This window comes from Emydura macquarii, unplaced genomic scaffold (genome assembly GCF_026122565.2).
Source record: "Emydura macquarii macquarii isolate MOO-44397 ecotype Brisbane River unplaced genomic scaffold, CSIRO-AGI_Emac_v2 contig_1305, whole genome shotgun sequence".
NCBI classification, from domain to species: domain Eukaryota; kingdom Metazoa; phylum Chordata; order Testudines; family Chelidae; genus Emydura; species Emydura macquarii.
The window spans coordinates 1304939-1326546 of NW_027131442.1; the positions used below are offsets into that span (position 1 = coordinate 1304939).

General features: G+C 48.0%; 1 protein-coding gene across 1 annotated transcript; it reads right to left on the reverse strand.

The window, feature by feature from the left end:
• Positions 1 to 167: 167 nt before the first annotated feature.
• On the reverse strand, positions 168 to 11812 carry LPXN (leupaxin). The gene is made up of 9 exons (XM_067550745.1): positions 11722 to 11812; positions 7231 to 7385; positions 6830 to 6885; positions 5074 to 5176; positions 4608 to 4790; positions 4099 to 4272; positions 3864 to 3945; positions 1213 to 1361; positions 168 to 878 (listed from the first exon to the last, which is right to left on the reverse strand). Exons 1-9 carry the CDS (start codon positions 11732 to 11734, stop codon positions 612 to 614), a joined length of 1182 nt encoding a protein of 393 aa, XP_067406846.1. The 5' UTR covers positions 11735 to 11812; the 3' UTR covers positions 168 to 611.
• Between the last annotated feature and the right edge of the window lie 9796 nt (positions 11813 to 21608).

Here is a 21608-nt window from a genome sequence, read left to right on the forward strand (position 1 = left end):
CTCTTGACGCCACTGTGTTTGTTCTTCGTTCCTGATTGCTCCCCTCTGAGGTGAAATCCAGGGATGTGGCTCCAGAAGTCTCAGGATCAACCCCTCCTTCCCCTCCTCCCCACACTCCTGTGCAAACCCACAAGCCAGACCAACCACAGAGAATGCCTGGATGTTTATTTCTGGGCAGCACCCTCATCCAATTACATAGACCACGAGTATAGCTCCAAGGTGAGAACAGAGGAGCAGGTGAAGTCGTGCATCGGAGGGGAGAGAAGCAGAGCACAGCCTGAAGGAGCAGAGTGGCCAGGCAGGGATGATCAAGGGGGAGGGGCAAGTTCCAGGGAAGGAGACTGCAGTGGCTGTCACTGGGGAGGGACTAGAGGAACCCTCCTTGCCCAAAAGATACTGGGCCAGGCCTTTAGCTGGTATAAACGGGCAAGGCCAGCAATGGAGCTCTGTTGATTTAAATGATCAGTGGTTTGGGCCAACTGAAGGGGCTGCTCTTTGTTGACTCTGGTCCCCCTCCCTGTATCTCAGCCCCGGACTAAGGATGCCAGAGGGGGTTGTCCCATGGAGCCGGTTTCAATGCGTAGCCCCCTCCCCTCGGGCCAGCGTGGGAGTCACACGAAGAGCTTGCCATAGCAGATCTGGCAGTAGGCTTTGTCGCCATGGTCCCGGAAGGTGCCCTTCTGCAGCTGGCCCAGACAGAAGGCGCAGATGAAGTGCTCAGGGTGGAACCTGCGCCCCATGGCACTTATGCAGCGCCCGGTGATGGGCTTCCCACAGCCGTGGCACACTGAGCCCTGGCGCTGGTGGAAGTGAAGCTCGCAGTAGGGGCGGCCGTCTAGCTCGAAGAAAGAGCCCGTGGTGAAGCTGCAGAAACAGTCCTGAGGGGGAGGGGAGGGAGCGTCAGAGAGTCGGGGTATTGAGACTTCATCCCTAACTAAGCGCCTTGCCAACCCTGCATCCCCCTCTCCCGTCCCGCCCCCATATGGGATCTGGTCCCTTCTCCAATCTAGCCTTTGGCCCTTCTACCCTAGCGCTTCACCCAGCCAGCCTCCACACGGGAACTGGTGATCACACTAAACTGCTGTGGAGGTTTTTAGCACTCCACAGGGGAGAACCTCCTGACTCTCACCCGACCCCATCCTGCTTCACCTTCCTGAAGATGAAAGCCCAGGTGTCCCTCCAGCCCCCCCGTGTGGGACTCCACGCACTCACCCCACACACAAAGCACTCGGGGTGCCAGACGCCCTGGAGCGCGGACAGGTAGTTATCCATCACGGGCCGCTCACAGGCTCTGCATTTAGGAGAGAACATGGCCAGGAAGTCCTTCTTGCAGTATGGCTTCCCATTCTTCTCATGGAAACCTGCGGAGACAAGCAGGGAGAAGACATCCATGAATCCCATGAGAGGTCACAAAGAGTGACCCTTCCTGCCCAGCTCCAAACCTCCCCCAGGGAGCTGGAGTATGTACCCAAGTTACACTGCCAACTCGTATTCCTGCTGGGCCTGGGCAGTACACTGCATATGGATACTCCTCTTTAAGATGCGAATTTTTCACAGCCACACCCCTCCTGTTTTCCTTCTCATTCAGCGTTGCTCCCCCTGTGGCCAAACTCAGGAATTATAGGGAGAGGTTCTCACTAGTTTTTAGGGCTCAGATATTTAAAGGTATTTCAGGCGTTGCTGCGGTCAGCGTAGCAATGCCTAACTGATTTAGGAGCCTAAGTTGCAGAAAGTGTCTAAATCCCTTTTGAAAATGAGATTTAGGCTCCTAAGTCAGTCAGGCATTGTAACGCTGAGCACAGCAACGCCCAAAATACCTTTAAAAATCTGAGCCTAAGGGATGTTGCTTTATGACTTTCCTAGTCATTGCTGAGAATTCTCTTAGAGAATTGCCCTGCCTTACTGAGAAAGGCTGGGTTTGTGGTTACAGTCCTGCGCTGGACCCTCACATTTGGGTCCAGTACCGAGCTCTGTCACAGACTCCCTGTGTGACCCTGACAAGCCACTTCTCTATGGACCTCAGTTCCCCTTCAATAAAATGAACATAACCATCCTTCCATTCTCCCACCCTTTGTCTTGTCTATTTAGTCTAGACATTCTTTAGGGCCAGAACTGTCTCTCGATGTGTGTCTGGGCAGCGCCTGGCACAAGAGGGCCCTGATCTCAGCTGGGGCAGGGACTGTCTCTCGCTGTGTGTCTGGGCAGTGCTCGGCGCAATGGGGCTCTGATCTCAGCTGGAGTCTCTGGGTGTTACCATAACAATAAATAATAATAATAAGCCAGACATCCCCGCAAGCAGGAATTCATATTCAACCCACTAGCCAAGGAGCTGAGTTAGGCAATCTCATGACAACGGGGTGCACTACAAGAGATGGGTGCATGTAGAACCGGCTGCCACCTGTAGGGACAGAACTGGGATAAGGCGAGATCACTGCGCCAGGAATAGTATTTGGATCATGGAAGAGGCCCGAGTTAGGATCACGGCCCCATTGTACTAAAACTGTGCACAGTCCCTACTCCAGTGGTTAAGCACCTTATCGCTAGCCAAACTTCTCAAACTTAGTACTAACAAGAAGTCACTGAGGTGGGGAGTCCCTGAGAACAAAGGCAGGAGGGGACAAAAAAAGAACCAGCCCCAAGAGGAGCTGGGACCTGAACTCATCAATTAAACTTTCCACAACATTGCTGTAATTAGCAGCGTGGGAATGAGCAAGGCCCTCGGCACTGGCTGTCTCTGAGGTGCCAATTACTGAGCAGGGCTGGCGGGGACACGGCCGTTGAGTGCCTGCCTAGGAAACCATCCCATGGCAGAGACGGAGTGTTTTTGCTCCGGGCACCTGGGGAAATTAACGTGCAACTACTTCGGGCAGCCCAGCACACACGCATACTGCAGAGGGAGGGAAATAGGGTCTTAAAGGGGAACTGATGGTGAAATGGATGAACAACAGCTGCTGCTGTGGGGATTTCATGCCACTGGCCAGGCTCTGACCATGTGGTCACTGAGCGTCTTATGGGCTCCGCTGTGCCACCATGGCACAGTTAAACACTGTCTGTGTGACACCTGTGGGAAATGGAAACCAGGGCTACTCCCTGGTGCTAATGGCAAGAGTGCTGGTCCCAAAGCCTGTGTCCGGTAGGGCCTCAGAGTGAGGGAATCTACTCGCATCACTTAGCAGTATTGCAGTGAATGCCCAGCAAAACGGCTGTTCCCTTCGAGAACTGCTCCTGGTCTGTTGCCCCTCACAGAATCACAACTCATGACAGGAGGCCCAGGATGGAACAGCAGGAGGAGGGAGGGTGGGGAACCCAAGTAAGGATTATGGGTAAGGAATGGTTCTGTCATGACGGTCATGGATTCTGTGACTTTCTAGGACCTTCGGGACTTCTTCAGGGGCAGGGCTGGAGCAGCGGTCAGCCCCGGGGTTGCTGTCATACAGCTGACTGGAGGTAAGCCCTGGGCCCGCTGGAACAGGAGCCTGGATTGAGTCAGACCCCCTGGGATTGAAGCAGCAGCAGTCAGCCCCTGCTGCAGGATATTTTTAGTAAAAGTCAGGGACAGGTCGCAGCTTCCATGAATTTTTGTTTATTGCCCGCGACCCATCCCCGACTTTTCCTTAAAATACCCGCAACAGAATCTTAACCTTCATTATGGGGCACTGACAAAGGGGGGAGCTCAGGCTGGGATAGCAGGCAGCTGTGGTTGGGATTGAGGGGCACTGGCAAACCTGGGGGGTGGGAGGAAGCCGAGAACAGGGGGGGAGTCCAGAGCTGGGATAGCAGCATGGCGGTAGTCAAGACAGAGGCCTAGATCCATGTGGAATCCCAACTTTCCACGTATGGCAGGAGAAGAGCAGGGGACGCACCATCATTGTCGAACATCTTCCCACAGTGAGCACAGAAGAAGTGTTCTGGGTGCCAAGTCTTGTCCATGGCCGTCAGGACTTTCTGCAAAGAGAGAATGAGGTGATGGGGGCATGCACTATGGGCAGAGAAGCTACGAGAGGTGAGGGGTCAGAAAAAGCAGCCTCCTGGATAATCTAACCAGGAGCCTCCCCTGGTGGGAGTTAGAACCAGGAGGGCAGGGCCAGCTTCATTTACCTCCAGGATGGGCGCGGCACAGTAGGCACAGCGGGGGGAGAAGAGGTGGTGATAATCCTTTTGGCAGTACCCCAGGCCGCCTCGCTCATAGAAAGGGCTGGTGCCCATCTCCTGTCCACAGTGGGTGCAGGTGAAGTGTTCGGGATGCCACGTCTTCCCAAGAGCTGTGATCATCTAGAGACGGGACAAAACCTAGGAAGTCTTCACCCAAGGAATCTCTGCCACTGAGCCAATAGGTACACAGGGGACCCAGAGGTCTGGGGAAGCCATGACAGGAATAGGGGCCCTCGCATGGTCCCAGAGATGGCAGCTGAGACAGCAGGAGACTCAGCTTTAATGGAACTTCTTAGGGGAAAGAGATCCCTTCCCCTAAAGGGAGGACTGGGGGAAACGTACTGCCTGACCAAGCAGATCTGATAGCTCTGAGCTGCAATCGAGAGTGGAAGGAGCCATCCTTGGTGGGACTGAGGGACCGGCAGATAGCCTGGGTCCGTCCCATCCCCTCTCACCTTTCCAGCGATGGGTTTGCGGCAAGAAGCGCAGTCGCCCTTAGGCACGGCGGTGATGCCAAGGTCCTGCAGGTCTTGCGTCAGGTCCCCCAGCATGCCCTCAAGGGTGCTGCTGGGGCTTGGCCCCACCACAGGCGGCCCCCCAGCATGGTCCGGCCCCACGGCACAATCCACCGCTGAGATCTGCAGCAAAGAAGGAGCTGGAGCTGGGAGAATGTTCAGCTTCATGTTCCCGCCAGGGGCTCTGCCCTACAGCTCCCCCCACCTTCCCCTCACTGAGGAAGCTGTTTCTACTGCACGTGGGACCCAGCAACAGGAGAAGGAAGCCAGTCTTTGCCATTTCCAGTAGGAAAGTGAGGCCAGGGCCATTCCAGACGAGGAGCCCAGGGCCTGCATTTCAAGTGAAGCTCCGTGAAGTGATGCCCCTGGTTCTTCTGGACGAGGGGGTTGCGTGGCCAGGACTCACCTTGGATTGTATCTGGCCCAAATGGGATAAGAGCTCATCCAGCTGCTGGGCAGCCGACAGGGGAGGAGGTGAAGGAAGCTGCAGCTGCGGAGCTGGAACCTTGCTGCAGGTGGAGGAGAGAGATCCATGTCAAAGAGGAGAGCCGATCCCGGCTTCAACCACACCATGAGCCCCCTTTACCCAGTTCCCAGCAGCCAGACCCTGCCAGCCACCACCAGGCCCTGGGAATGCCAAGGGCTTCGCTGGAAGTGTGGTGCCCACCCCAGTGGGCATGCAGTGGAGCAGGGTGGGAGGGGTGTTTCCCTTCTCCCCATCCCCAGTGAGCGCCTGACCCCCAGAGCGGACGCTGGATGTTCCTGTTGAGGAAGTGAATTAAGATAAACTGAATTAAGGGCGCTTTAACTTTGAATGAGAGCATCCACACGGGGGTTTAATGTGGTTTAAGAAACCCACTTTAAAAGGTCATTTGGATTAACTTTCCTGAGTGTCACCATGTAGACACGCACTAAATTCAGTCAGGGTGGAAGGCTGGGCAGGTGGGGATGTGTCTGGGAGAGAGCTGTGGAGTTTAGGGAAGGCTTCCCCCAACAGCCAGGTAGTGAGCAATGGCCCTGGCAGGAAGGGAGGGGTGGAGTTGGCTCTGGGTGTTTGGAGGGGGAGGAGTATAACCCACAACTAGTGGAGGAGGCAGGAGAAGGAAATGACTGGTAGTGGGGATGGGGGTCAGTGGTGAGATGGGGGGTATTCTAACCATGCGCCACCCTCTGAGCCAAGCCACGCCCATACATCCAGGTACCACCCTCTTACCAATCCAGATACCACCCCTTTATCCAACCTTGCCTACAGACTCCCCAGCCACCTCCCCCCCACCTTAGCCAAGACCCTCTCTCACCCCCAACTTACAACCCACAGATCTCCAGTAGCTGAATATTTCTTGGGCCACGGTCGGCAATGACTTAAAGAATAATGTGACATTTAAATCGTTATTAAGCTCCCGATTCAATTATTTCAATCAGAGATGGTAAGGACTTCAAGCTAGAGGCCATTTTGCCATGTGCGTACAGCAGTTGGCACAATGGGGCGCTCCTGACTGAAGCCTCCTCTACACCAGTACAAATAAATAATTAACCCACTAGTACAGCTCCTTCGCTGCCCACCATGTACCTCCCTTCGCCCCGGCAGCAAGGGAGCCAAGGAGCATTTGCACACAGGCACCCTCGGGTAGCGTGGTGCAGATTTGCTTCTCTGAGGTTGTAAGCAGAGGTTGTGGGTCCTCCCCACCTCCTGCGGGGGAGGTGTGTGTGTTAAGCCTGTTGATTTGTACAATGGCAGATGGACTGGTAACTCCCCTGCACCACCGTGTCCCCAAACCCCTCCTTCACCCTGGTGATTCTGCCATGTTTAGGGCCTCATCATTTGGCCCGGAGAGCTAGTGTTCCACCCTGCCTGCCTGCAGACTCAGCCCTGAATCCCACCGTGTTCAGACTGAGATGGGCACAACTCAAAGGGTTGGAAACTTCTTTTTGAACCATGCTTAGATCCTAGAGAAACTGACAAGGCCACCGGAGAAGGGTTGGTGTGGGCAGTGCCCCCTCAAACCGGCTCTCTCCGACCGTGGCAGGGGATCAGGGTTGGTTAATTTTTCATGAGGCACCATGAAGGAGCGGGCGTTTGTGGGAAGCAGTGACGAGGAGCTACGGACGGGTGTGCTGGAAGGATCAATAAAACAGTTGTCCCCTCCTTATACAGCATGTACCTGTAGACATTTTCGGCATCTGATTCCTGGAGCTGAGTACTTAACGCGGGCTGTACCTGGAAACACAAAGAGCAAGGGATATACAAAGAATGCAGCCCATTTCCCTACCCCCAATCCAGTTATACTGTATTTCCAGATCCTGCCTCGCTGTGAATGTGCCTAATTAAGGAGAATTAGTGGTTAACTGATCATCTGGAAATCCCTCCTCCACCCTGGGCATTCTCTTAAATTACGCAGGAGGGGCTGGATGGGCCCGGAACATCTCTAGGGCACAGATTTAACTTTCTGCGGGAGACAACCTTCGTGTGCTGAGTTCTGCAGGGTCTCAGCCTCCCCGTTGTAGAGAATGTATTTCTGCTGGGTCCCCTGTATGTAGCCCCTGCATGCACTGATGGGAATACCTGCTGGGTCCCTGAGGCGACTGGCTTCTGGTTCCGGACAGCGCCAGTCTCAGGTGCTGCCGTGGCTGGCCTCTGCTCACTGGAGCTGTGTGTCGGAAAGCAGTAATCCCCTTTGGGGTCCTTAGAGCTTTGCTCCAGTTCTTCCAGCAAAGCATCTGAACAGGAAAACCAGTTAGAGACAATTAAACAATGTACACTACCCCCTGCGTCCTCCACACTGGACACATAACACTTCACCCCCACACCTGCCATCTCCTGGGTGCAATCTATTGGCTCTCCAAGAGAGCACACCCTATTCCCCACACCCTGCAGGTGGCAAATCTCTCTACCACTGTCATGCCGAAGCTAGCATATCCCACTGATAGCAGCCACTGCTAGCCGGTCCCCCTCACGCAGTGAGGAAGGGCTGACCCCTCCCCTAGCCCTGGTCTCACCAGACAGACAGTCTCTGTCTCCTCTTCCTGCAGACTGGTAAATCACAGGCATCTGTGTCACTACTGACAAAGCCACCATGCTGTCCCTTGACCAGGCCTGCAACTTGAAACACACGCCAGAGCTCACTGGCCTTTCCTCCATTCTATTCCCCCAGCCAGGCCCATCCTTTCCTTCCGACTACTCGCACTCATCATCTGGCGGGGACAACAACCTCCTCTTCTCTGACACCCCCAGCTCGCCCCCTTCATCCATGCAAAAGACTACGACTTCTTTCCCTTGCCAGTCAGCCTGATCACATCATTATTCCCCCTCCACTGGCCCTCTTCTTCCTCTCAAGCTCAGGCTTCCCGTCTTCACAACTCCATCCCTCCCTACTTATTCCCTCATCTTTCAGGGAACGTCTACACTCCAGTCCCAAGATGTGATTGCAGCACCTGGAGACAGATCTGAGCTAGCTGTGACCTAGTTCAAGTATGTACTCAGAGTCCTGGGTGGACAGGGCTAGCCTGCACAGCTGCCTGTGCTGTCTTGACTTCCTGCTGTTGCTACTCTAGTTATCTTTGATCTAGCTAAATCAAAGGTAGCTCATGTAGGTCTGCATATGTTGCCATCACACCTTCTGATTGTCAGGCAGATATACCGCCCCCTCTGCTCCACCATCTTTGCTTTCCCGCTTGTGTGTTCCTCCTGGGAACATCCCTGCTGTCCTTAATTCATGGCACATCGTCCCTGAACAGGTCCATAAAGCTACCCCCCCCCCCCCTCTCCTGCTACACATCCTTTCTCAAGACCCACTTCATAGATTTTAAGGCCAGAAGGAACCATCTCATCTGACCTCCTGCATCGCACAAGCCAAATAATTACCCCTACTGAGCCATACATTAAGCACAGAACTTCTGGTTCAGCTACATGGTACCTTTTAGAGAGACATCCAGTCTTGAGTTAAAGAGGCCAAGGGATAGAAAATCCACCCTGTCCTTCAGTAAATTAGCCCAATAGTTAATTTCCTTCACTATCAAAAATTTGCACTTTATCTTGTAATCTGAATTTGACTCCTCCCTGTTTCCAGTCTTTGGACTTTTTTCTGCCATTTTCTGGTAGATGAAAGAGTATCTCCAACCCACATAAGTATCTATAGACTGTGATCAAATCTCCTTTTAACTTCTTGGATAAGCTAATTCAATTGAGCTTCTTAAGACTTTCACTATAAGGTTTTCCAGACTTTGAATCATTCTTATAGCTCTCCCCTGATGTTGTGTCTGCCACAACTCCCATAAGAATCAGCCAACATTTAAGTTGGTGTATGCCAGAGAGCCTAAGGATGTTAGGCACCCAACTGCAACTGAAAGTGAATGTAAATCTGGCACCTGAATCCCTTAGGATTCTTTGGAAATCCCAGTCTAAAATATCTAGGTTGAGGGGCAGCTCGAGAAAGTAGATATTATTAACATATTGATGTAGATAGTCAGCTAATGGATCTCACAAAAAAATGTGCACAACAAATGTGCACAACAAACTCTTTTCCCTCATCCTATGTATGTGTTATGCTGGAAGGTGTCAATAGCAGCCATAAATCATAGACGTAGTTGAGGCTGATGGCTGTGTTCATCACTATTCATTCAAGCTAAAGGGAAAGAGCAACTAGGCCCTTTTTATGTACTCAGTAGTACATTATGTAGTGATAGCTGGAAATAATAGAAGCCACCACCCAAGGCTGCAGGGAAAGGCTTGAGTCAGAGCTAAGCCAGGGAGAAAGAAAGTGGTTTCCCTGGGACTGACTGAAAACAACAGGGCCAGGTGATTGTTTGGCAAGCTGTGTGTGTGAGAGAGACGAAGAGGCAAAAAGTGAGAGAAGCAGTCATGAGCACGGCCCTGGGAGGAACACAAAAGACAGAGTTTGTTTGGAATACGCACTGGAAAGGCAAACTTGGATTTCTGAGCAAGGAAACGGTCCCTTGTTGTTTTTTCCGACAGTGTGCAGGGAAATGGGACTTTGTGTCCATTCTATGCAAATGAACAACATTGCACTAAACAACATTAGACCTGATTCATTGCACTGATTTCTCCTCCTAACGGAAACAAGCCAGCAAAGCCTGGGATATTGGCTAAATGCTTGGGCCAAAAGAGTAGCATGTGTCCTTTTTCTCTGTAGCTGATAAGATCTTTGGAGCAGGGATCTATGCTTTGTTTATACGAGGGCTAGCACAATGGGGCCTTCTTTTCAAATTTGTGGTTTCTAAGGAGGCCAGTCTTGTAGGTAAGGAACTGGACTGTGGCTCAGGATTTGATTTCCAGCTCTACCATCATCCTGTGTGATCTTAGAGAAGTCATCTAATCTCCCTGTCACTATTATTTATATTGGGCAAACATTTAGAGGCCTCAGTCAAGGACCCTTTGGGCTAGGTGCTGTACACTCAGATAATGAAAAGACTCAAGGAGCTTCCAGTCAAAAGACAATTGGTGGATATAGCTAAAGGGTGGAGCACATGGAGAGACCCGTCTCTGCCACTGGCTTGCTGAGTGACCTTGGGCAAGTCACGTTCCCTCTCTGTGCCTCAGTTTCCCCATCTTTAAAATGGGGGAAATGATACCGCTTTCCGTTGTAAAGCACTTTGAGATCCTCTGATATAGAACAGCTTGGTACTGTTATTGTGATCAGTGTAATAAGCAGCAGACACAAAACATCAGCTGCCTGTCAATTGTTTCTTAGGCATCACGGCAGGAGTTTTAAAAAGAGACATGAAGGTGCCTCAGCTTTCTGCCTGTTTCATCTTGTGGCAAGGCATTCCACAGTCTAATTAAGCACTGTGTGGGAAAGTATTTCATTTTATTCATTTTGAACTTGACACCTTTTAATTTCACTCAACGTTCCCTTGTAATAATACACCCCTGCCTGCCAGGAGTGTTCTGAAGACAAATCACGTATCAGTGAGGTGCTCAAATACTACAGGGACAGGAGTCAAATAAGGACCAGGAGAGATTGTTCAACCATCAGGCTGTTAGGCTGTGCAAAGCCAATAAGATCGATCTTCCTAATCTGAAACTGGGCCCTGTGAGGTGAGCAGCCACTTCTGAAACACTGCAACTGCCAGGCTGGTTCAGACCTGACGACCGTCTAGGCCAGTATTCTCTCACCGACAGTGGCCAGCACCAGGCACTTCAGAGGAAGATGCAAGAAACTTCTCAATCCCTAGTGATTAGAGGCTGGCCTAAATCTCGAAGCACGAGGTTTAATATCTCTTCCAAAACTGTACACAAGCACTGCTATAAGCAGAACATCCAGTTATCCATCTGCGTCTAATCCCTTTTTGACTCCTGCTAAATTCTTGGGCTCACTGACACCTTGTGGCGAGGAGGCCAATGGTCTGTGTGGGAAAAGATTCCCTTTTGTCCATTTTGAACTTGCCACCTTTTAATTTCATTCACTGCCCCCTTGACCTTGTGTTGTGAGTTGGGGGGAACAGAAACTCCCTCCCTCCCAGACAGAACCTCTGCATCATCATCCCCGGCCTCGACTTGCCATGTCTGTATTATTACCATCCCTTGTTGAGGTTAGCAACCCTACACTCTGGTCTCTCTATCTCATTATCACATCCGCTTCTTGTTCACACCATTATCAGACATCCCTGTCTCTCAATCATCACCCAGCCTTGCTGCGGTATCGCATGTCCATCTCCCCCACCAGACTCGCTAACTCTCAGTATTTCCTGAGACACAGTAGCAATGACTAGTTCCAGGTTCTGCTGCAGCCCGCCTTCCCCTCCGGTGCCCCTTTGGTAGCACACAACCTCATTGTAACCACCCTCTGGGCACCGTTATCCCTGGGAAGAGAGGGGTCATGCTGCAAAGGGGACATCGAAGTCACAGCCCCGTCTATTTTGTCTTCTAAATTTGCAATTTAGGTGAGGAACAAGGAGAAGAAGAGGAGAGGAAAGACAGAAATACCCATGCCCTCCTGGTAGCCTGGCTGCTGTGGTGCCAGCATCAAACCCAATTTGGGGGCCTAACTCAAGAGTCCACTCCTTGCTCTTCCCCTGAAAGGGGGGGCTCACTTACCCAAGTCGTCCATCCCCCGTTCGCACAGAGCCCTCTCTCCACCTTGTACCGAGGAGAAGAGCCAAGATCTCTCTGGTGGCTCAAGCACAGGGCGAATGAGCAAGGCAATGAGCGAAAGGCTCCTGCAGACTCTTTCGGTTCTGCTCTTCAACTGCACTTCCTCTCGTGCCACTTCCTCTGCACCTTCCCTTTTTTGTGGGTCACATGATTCAGATAAAGCGTGATGTACTCACTCAGACCACAGAGAAGGAGAAGCAGGGAGGACTGGCCCAAATAGTCTTACAGATCTACCACACAGGAGATCCGGGTGCTTTCTTCTGTGTGATCAGGGCACCCTGGTGACCCTGCATCAAGGGGAGCAATTGTACAGAGGGAGAATATCTCTGAACTCATTCTGCTGGGAGTCTTTATCCAGCTGGGAAGAGGTTAATGGGTGAAGAACCCCTCATGGCTGTTGAAAGCCAGCGAAGATCCATTATTATTCAATTGTTCAAGAAATCACCCTGTAATGTTAATATCTTCATTTGTTACCATTTTGTCCCAAGCCTACTGTGATATGACCGTGCCCAGGGTAGCCAACTGATGATGCAAGGTTCAGGGCAGGCTGCAAAAGGAGAGCAGATTCTCCCAATCACTGGTGGGTGACGCTGAAGCCCGGCTTCCCAACCAGCCACGAACTGCTTCTGATTTCCCCTCACTGGTTATCACGAAGCCAGTCCACAACTGCCCACAGTCCCCTTTATTGCATTCCAGCTCCAGGCTCCAAATCAGCACCAGGTCCAGCAAAGAGACCAGTTACTTAAACTCTCTGCTCTTTGCTAAAAAGGTTCTCTCTGGCCCCAAAGGGTCAGCCATCGCACCAGATCAATATAGGTTTGGATCTTACCCAAATATCACGCTGCCAGCCAATCCTTTAGTATCTAAATCTAAAGGTTTATTGTAAAAAGAAAGAAAGAAACCATGAGAGAAATGTTAAAGGGTTAAAGGAAATCACAGATATACAAATGATTATAAGTCCATTTGCATCAGGTTTCTGGAAGAGATGTGGATTTGCAGGCTTGTATAGTTCCCTCTGGTTCACATCCAGTACCTGGATGGGTCTGAGTCCTTAGGTTCAGCTGCAGGATGGATAAATCCAGAGGTAGGTGTAAGTCTGCAGCTGGACAGGAACAAAGGCAAAATGGATTCTGTGGTTTGATCTTATATACCCTCTGTCTTTTGGCCATGTGGCCTGTGAAACTTACAGGGGCTAAAATGGAGTCCAGAGTCACATAAGCAGGTTCTGGTGACTCATTGGTGATGCTGGCTTTTCCCTCTAGGCCCCTTGCACCTGGGAATGCCTTAACGGGCCATTATGCAGGCCATTGTTCTGCAGCCTTCCTATCTGGGGTGTTGCCCAGGCAGAACAATTTGAAATACAGATATCTCAAATACATCTATAACTTGCATTTCACATATTACACATGAACATAAGTATTATTATCTTACTTAGTATATTATAACCTTCCGAACAGTACCTGACATGGCATATCCCACATGGATTATTATGATTCTGCCAAGCTGATGTCACACAATATACTAAATGCCCCCCGTCTCAAGCCAGCCCGCATGACACCTACCCTTTCTGAAGAAGTTCACTGGTCAGGTTGCCATGTAGATTATAATAGATCTAGCATCAGCTTTTGATACCTTCCAGCCAGAGGCTTTCCTGACAAACAGGGATGGATGGGGCACTGGATGCTTTCTGGTTGCATCAGGCAGCTTTTCATCCAGCCTCTGGTGAGGCCACATAAGGTACCTTTCTGATGCCCTTCCTGCTCCAGTCTGCCCAAGGATTTGGAAGTGTTTGGGGCTGCAATGGCTTCAATATGCTCTTCTCTATGTCTCCTTTCCATCAGATCTGGACTGTAGTTTCCTTGCTTTCCCAGTGCCTTGCTGAGATATGGCTCTGCAACAAAGTTGACTGAGATGTTGGATGCAAACATATAGAGAGACACTCATTCGGGAAAGCTGAAAATGTTGGTTGGCAAAGGAGATAGAAGAACTGCTCCATCCACCAATAGTTACGTCCCCAAAGAGGTCTACAACTTCAGAGAATTTGTTTTGGCCATTAGTCTGCCCCTGGATTCCCAGGTACCAGTGAATCCACCTTCATGCAGTTAAAAGATGCAGCTTTTCCTTAAGAATGCAAATTTCTCCATTGCCATGCAAGGCCTTTGTCACTTCCAGGTTAGATTGCTGTATCATGCTCTACTTAACCCTGCTCTTCAAAGCCATGCAGAAGCTGTAGCAGGAGCAGCCCACTTTCTCAATGGAGTAGATTGACATGAGCATCTCCTGTGCTCCATGAATGCCAATAACTTCCCCATGAATGCCAATTATCTGTTTCTGGATGCAAATCAAGATGTGATCTGTTAAACTCTATAGTGTTTGGGATCCAGCATCAGAACATAAGAACGGCCATAGTGGGTCAGACCAATGGTCCATCTAGCCCAGTGTCCTGTCTTCCGACAGTGGCCAATGCCAGGTGCTCCAAAGGGAATGAACAGAACAGGTGATCATCCAGTGATCTATCCCATCGCCCATTCCCAGCTTCTGGCAACTGGAGGCTAGGGAACTTCAGAGCATGGTTTTGTATCCCTCCTCATCCTGGCTAATAGCCATTGATGGACCTAACCTCCATAAACTTATCTAGTTCTTTTTTGAACCCTGTTATAGTCTTGGTCTTCACAACATCATCTGGCAAAGAGTTCCATTGTGTGTTGTGTGAAGAAATACTTTCTTTTCTTCTTTTTAAACCTGCTGCCTATCAATTTCATGTAGTGACCCATAGTTCTTGTGTTATGAGTAAATTACACTTTCTTATTTACTTTCTCCACACCAGTTATGATTTTATAGACTTCTATCATATCCCCCCTTAGTCATCTTTTATCCAAGCTGAAAAGTCCCAGTCTTTTTAATCTCTCCTCTTATAGAAGCTGTTCCATACCCCTAATCATTTTTGTTGCCCTTTTCTGTACTTTTTCCAATTCCAACATATCTTTTTTGAGATGGGATAACCAGATCTGCACGCAGTATTCAATATGTGGGCATACCATGGATTTATATAGAGGTAATATGATATTCTCTGTCTTGTTATCTATCTGTTTCCTAATGATTCCCAAATTCAGTCAGCTTTTTTGACTACTGCTGCACACTGAGTGGATATTTTTAAAGAACTATCCATGGTGACTCCAAGATCTCTTCCTTGAATGGTAACAGCTAATTTAGACCCCATCATTTTATATGTATGCTTGGGATTATGTTTTCCAAAATGCATTACTTTGCATTTATCAACATTGAGTTTCCTCTGCCATTTTGTTGCCCAATCACCCCGTTTTGTGATATCCCTTTGTAACTCTTCATAGTCTGCTTTGGACTTACCTATCTTGAGTAGTTTGTATCTGTCATGCTGGGTAGATTAGGGGAGGCATTTAACATATGGGTTAACATCAATGTGTCAAAATCATAATATCTCATGTGAGATATGCCATGTCAGGTATGGTATGGAAGGTTATAATATGCTAAGTAAGATGATAATACTTATGTTCATGTGTGATGTGTGAAATGGAAGTTATAGATATATTTGATATATCTGTATTTCAAATGGTGCTGTGTGAATAACAACTCAGACAGGATGGCTGCAGAACAATAGCCTGCTTAATGGTGAAAAAGGTAAAAATCTAAAAGAAATAAAATAGTTGTAGGTATAGAAAAGTAATACTTTTGCTATATGCATATATTAACTTAGAAAGTTACTTAATCAGCTTCAAGCCTAAGAAATGCATGAGAAAGAAAAGAAGGGGGGGGCTAATAGATAAAGAAGAAGTTGAAGGCCGAACAGACATCAAGCGCCTGGATACAGATAAAGGGCAAACCACAAGGTGTAGAAATCAACGTCTACCCCCCTTCCTGCTTTTGCTAAGGCTATGTGCCAACCTAGGTTAATTAACGGGCCCAGTAGTCGGGAGTTATCTTCCTTGAAAGGAAAAACCCTTGACTAAACAATCCCGTTAGAAAAAGGTCAAAAAGGCACCTTAAAAGACGCATGCGTAATGAGGTGTTAGAATATTATCGCACGCCCTGCATAGAAAATTGGTTCATTAGCATGAACATGGAATGACGTTTGTATGAAAAAGACCATGTATGTAGTAGGCGGTCGCGAAAGGTGTAAACCTTTTAGTACCCAGCCAATGGGGAACGAGGGGAGGGATTCTTTCGGCCGGGATAGGAAATATATACTGCTGAATAAGAAAGGAGAGGGGCGCTCCTTTCAGAATAGATTTTTGTTCTGGAGTTGTGCCCAGCTTTGCAAACCTGTTAAAGAAATAAAACTAGTTTTTTTTTACTCTTTACCTGTATCCGATGTTCTTTATTAGACCTTTTTAGTCCTAAGTGGACAAATTGAAAAGATATTTCTTACAATGGCCCATTAAGACATTCCCAGGTGCAAGGGGCCCAGGGGGAGAAGCCGGAGATATACCTGATGAGTCACCAGGATTTGCCCATGTGAGTCTGAACTCCATTTTAGTTCCTGTAAAATTCCACAAGCAGCATGCCTGATGAGGCACCAGGACTGGCCCACGTGGCTGTGGACTCAATTTTAGTGCCTGTAAAACCCTACAAACCGCATGGTCATGGCCAGAGGGTATATAAGGCAGAGGCCTTGGGAATCCATTTTGTCTTCAGTCACCAGTCTTCAGCCAGGACTCAGCTTCAGGTACCAACTTACCTCTGGATCAGCTCATCTACAATTGAACTGAAGATGTGAAACCAAGGATTGAGACCCACCCAGAGATTGGGTGCACACCAGAGGAACTGTACAAGCCTGCAAACTCCACAATTCTTCCAGAAACTTGATGTATATGGACTTACAATCATCTGTATGTATTTGATTTGCTTTGACCCTTTAACATTTCTCTCATGGTTTATTTCTTTCTTTTTACAATAAACCTTTAGTTTTAGTTACTAAAAGATTGGCTGGCAGCATGGTATTTTAGGTAAGATCCAAACTTATATTGAACTGGTACTGTGGCTGAGCCCTTGGGGTCAGAGGGAACCTTTTTAGTAAAGAGCATAGAGTTTAAATAACTGGCCTCTTTACTGGACCTAGTGCTGATCTGGGAGCCAGAATCTGAAATGCAGTAAAGGAGGCTGTGTGTATTTGTGTACTGGCTTCTGTGGGGATTCAGAAGCGCAGTTTTGTGGCTGGTTGGGAAGTCTGGCTTTAGTGCCACCCACCAGTGCTGGGAGAATCTGCTCTCTGTTTGCAGCCTGCCCTGACCTCGGCATTATCAGGTGTCTACCCTGGGCATGGGATGGGTCACAGTATCATCTGCAAATTTTGCCACCTCACTGTTTACCTCTCTTTCCAGATCATTTATGAATATGTTGAACAGTACTGGTCCCAGGACAGATGCATGGGGGACACTTCTATTTACTTTTCTCCATTCTGAAAATTGACCATTTAGTCCTACCCTTTGTTTCCTATCTTTTAACCAGTTACTGATCCTGGAGAGGACCTTCCCACTTATCCCATGACAGCTTACTTTGCTTAAGAGCTTTTGGCGAGGCACCTTGTCAAAGGCTTTCTGAAAATCCAATTACACTATATACACTGGATCACCCTTGTCCACATGCTTGTTGACCCCCTCAGAGAATTCTAGTAGATTGGTGAGGCATGATTTCCCTTTACAAAATCCATGTTGATTCTTCCCCCAACAAATTGTGTTCTGATCATTCTGTTCTTTACTATAGTTTCAACCAATTTGCCTGGTACTGAAGTTAGGCTTACTGACCTGTAATTGCCGGGATTCCTTCTGGAGACTTTTTTAAAAATTGGCATCATATTACCTATCCTCCAGACATCTGGTACAGAAGCTGATTTAAATGATAGGTTACACACCACAGTTAGTAGTTCTGCAATTTCACATTTGAGTTCCTTCAGAACTCTTGGGTGAATACCATCTGGTCCTGGTAACTCATTACTGTTTAACGTATCAATTTGTTCCAAAACCTCCTCTAATGACACCTCAATCTGGGACAGTTCCTCAGATTTGGCACCAAAAAGAATGGCTCAGCTTTGGGAATCTCCCTCACGTCCTCAGCCGTAAAGACAGATGCAAAGAATTAATTTAGTTTCTCTTCAATGGCCTGATCTTCCTTGAGTGTTCCATTAGCACCTCAAACATCCACTTTCGCACTGGTGGTTTAGCAGGTTTTCTGCTTCTCAGGTACTTAAAATATTTTTTGCTGTTACTTTTTGAGTCCTTGACTAGCTGTTCTTCAAATACTTTTTTGGCCTTCCTAATTATATTTTTACACTTCACTTGCCAGAGTTTACGCTCCTTTCTATTTTCCTCAATAGGATTTAACTTCCACTTTTTAAAGGATGCCTTTTTGCCTCTAACTGCTTCTTTTACTTTGTTGTTTAGCCACGGTAGCACTTTTTGATCCTATGTTTTCTAATTTGGGGTACACATTTAAATTGAGCCTCTATTATGGTGTCTTTAAAAAGTTTCCATGCAGCTTGCAGGGATTTCACTTTTGGCACTGTACCTTTTAATTTCTGTTTAACTAAGTTCCTCATTTTCGTGTAGTTCTGCTTTCTGAAATTAAATGCTACTGTGGTGGGCTGCTTAGGTGATTTCCCCCCAACAGGGATGTTACATTTTATTATTTTATGGTCACTATTATCAAGTGGTTCAGCTATATTCACCTCTTGGACCAGATCCTGTGCTCCACTTAGGACTAAATCAAGAATTGCCTCTCCTCTTGTGGGTTCCACCACCTAGCTGCTCTAAGAAGCAGTCATTTTAGGTGTCAAGAAACTTGATCTCTGCATCCCATCCTGAGGTGACATATACCCAGTCAATATGAGGATAGTTGAAATCCCCCATTATTATTTAGTATTTTTATGTCTATAGCTTCTCTAATCTCCCTGAGCATTTCACAGTCTATCACCAACCTGGTCAAGTGGTCAGTAGTATTTCCCTACTGCTATATTCTTATTTTTCAAGCATGGAATTACTAGACATAGAGATTCTATGGTACAGTTTGGTTCATAAAATTTTTACTTCATTTGACTGTATGCTTTCTTTAACATATAGTGCCACCACCCCACCAGTATGACCTCTCCTTCCAATATATTTTGTACCATTGATTATCCTCATTCTACCAAGTTTCTGTGATACCTATTCTATCAATAGTCTCATTTAATACAAGGCACTCAAGTTCCCCATCTTAGTACTTAGACTTGTAGCATTTGTATATAAGCACTTAAAAAATTGTCACTTTTTAGCAGTGTTTCTGATCAGATCCTACCCATAGTTTATCATCTTCCCTCCTCTCCTCCTTACTAATATATAGAGAATCTCCATTAATAGATCCTCTCCTAAGGGACGTCTCAGTCTGAACAACGTGCTCCTCCGTACCTGTTGGCTTTCCCCCAGCCTTTAGTTTAAAAACTGTTCTACGACTTTTTTAATTTAACGTGCCAGCAATCCGGTTCCATTTTGGCTTAGGTGGAGCCCATCCTTCCTGTATAGGCTTCCCCTTTCCCAAAAGGTTCCCCAGTTCCTAATGAATCTAAACCCCTCCCCGCCTATACCATTGTCTTACCCACGCATTGCAGTTCTGCCTGTCTAACTGACCCTGTGCATGGAACTGGAAGCATTTCAGAGAATGCTACCATGGAGATCTGGACTTCAATCTCTTACCTAGCAGCCTAAATTTTGCCTCCAGGACCTCTCTCCTATCCTCCCTAAGTCATCAACCTTGATACCTTTCAGCACCATGTGTTGCTGACAAGCCTATGGGATCTAGCAGGAGTGGATGAGTCTCTGAACCTTTCTGGCAGTATCGGGCAGCTGTTCATCCACCTTCAGGGCTCTCTCAGGTGAGACCTCCCAAAGGAGAGGCTGTTTCACTCCCATGGCACCATATAAGCCCAGCTCAGATGAGGTGCTTTTGCACAGAGCACTTAGTTATGCACTTTTGGGAATTGGAGGCAGGGCATTTCCAATGGAGGGGACACTGAACTCTTACAGAACTCTTATACTATGGACGTGCATCAGAGCCATTTTTTAATGTGTTTTGATGTGTTCTTGATGTGTGTCTTCAATAAAATCAAGGTTTTTGGGGCAAAAGCACTCTTGTGTGTACCAATCATTTATCAGACGGAGATGTTGTGTCGCCCACTGATTTATTTTCTGACACTGCCTGGAAAACAGAGACTAGCTACCATCGCTTTGGGTTCAGATAACCACAGGTAACAGCAGTGGCCACTATGGGCAGTTGAACTTTATCATTGTATCATAGGACAGGAAGGGACCTCGAGAGGTCATCTAGTCCAGTCCCCTGCACTCATGACAAGACTATGTATTATCGACCATCCTTGACAGGTGTTTGTCTAACCTGCTCTTAAAAATCTCCAGTGATAGAGATTCCACAACCTCCCAGGGCAATTTATTCCAGCGCTTAACTACCCTGACAATTAGAAATTTTTTTCTAATGTCCAACCTAAACCGCCCTTGCTGCAATTTAAACCCATTGCTTCTTATCCTATTCTCAGAGGTTAATGAGAACAATTTACCTCCTCCTCCTAAGTGAGGCTTCATTTAATTGTTCCGGGTCAGTAGGAGGAGGAGTGCATACTATTGATGTTATTTGTTGCATTTTAATAGGGAATGCACTTTGCATTACCAGAACTAGCCACTGGATGTCAGAGCAGCACCACAACAGAGACCAGGATCTCAGAAAAAATGCTTTCCTGGTTTTATTGCCTCTTCACACTGAGCTGTGTGGCCAATTTGTTGTGACTGGGACTGATACATAATGAATTGAAATTGTGGGTAAGAAAGGGGCATGAGGGAATGTCAATTCATGACACTTGTAACAAAATTCTGCCCTGAAGCCAATGAATACACCACAAACATCACCCCAACACTCTGCGAGACTTTATAGAACGTATCTCAAATTTATGTAGTCATTTTTCATTAAACCTAGAGCTTAAACCTCCTTCCTCCATGGCCCAGGTCCCCTCCAATGCATTGCTAGAGAGCTTGCTGAACCAGTAATCCAAACGACAAACTCCAGTGCCAAAGACACTCCTAATTTTATAGCATGGGTCCCTCACGATCAAGGTCATTCCCAAGCTACTCTCATGACCATCCGTGCCTGAGATCTAGTGCTAGAGTCATCCACAACTCCATATAACAAGCCAGAAATCCCCTCAAAACCAAATGCATGCATGCTTCTTTGAAGCACAATCAGTACCCCTTGGTCCCAGATCAAATGCCCAAATGCTTCCCAATCCCCTGCCCTAAATTTTTCACCCCAGTCTAAACCAATGGGTTTCTCTTCCTCATTAGATCCAAGGCTTAAGCTCCTAATCAAGTTCCCAGCCAGGTAAAGAACACAGTTTTATGTGGGGAAAAGTAACCTTCTAAGAATGCACAGCAACGAGGGGATGAACACAGGAGGAGAGAACAGGGCTTAGAGCAGAGACTTGTGCATTCCCACCACAAACCATTCAACACCTCAAGGGAGCTGCTGCCCTTGCCACAGCCTCAGACCCCAGTATCCCATTCCCACCCCTGCTCAGCTGTCACTCTCTGGCTACTATGGAATCTCCACCCCATTCCTCAAATAGCTCCACCCTCCGCAACTGTCACCCCCAACTGCCGTGACACCTACTCTCTCCGGCATTGCTCATGTTATGGAGGAGATGCACCCTAGCATCCCTGCTTACTCTCAGGAGTGAGATATTGGCCTGTATGGCCCCTGCCTATGGAAAATGCTGGCACAATTTGAAATTTTGTCCCTATCTACCTGCATCGATACCCCAA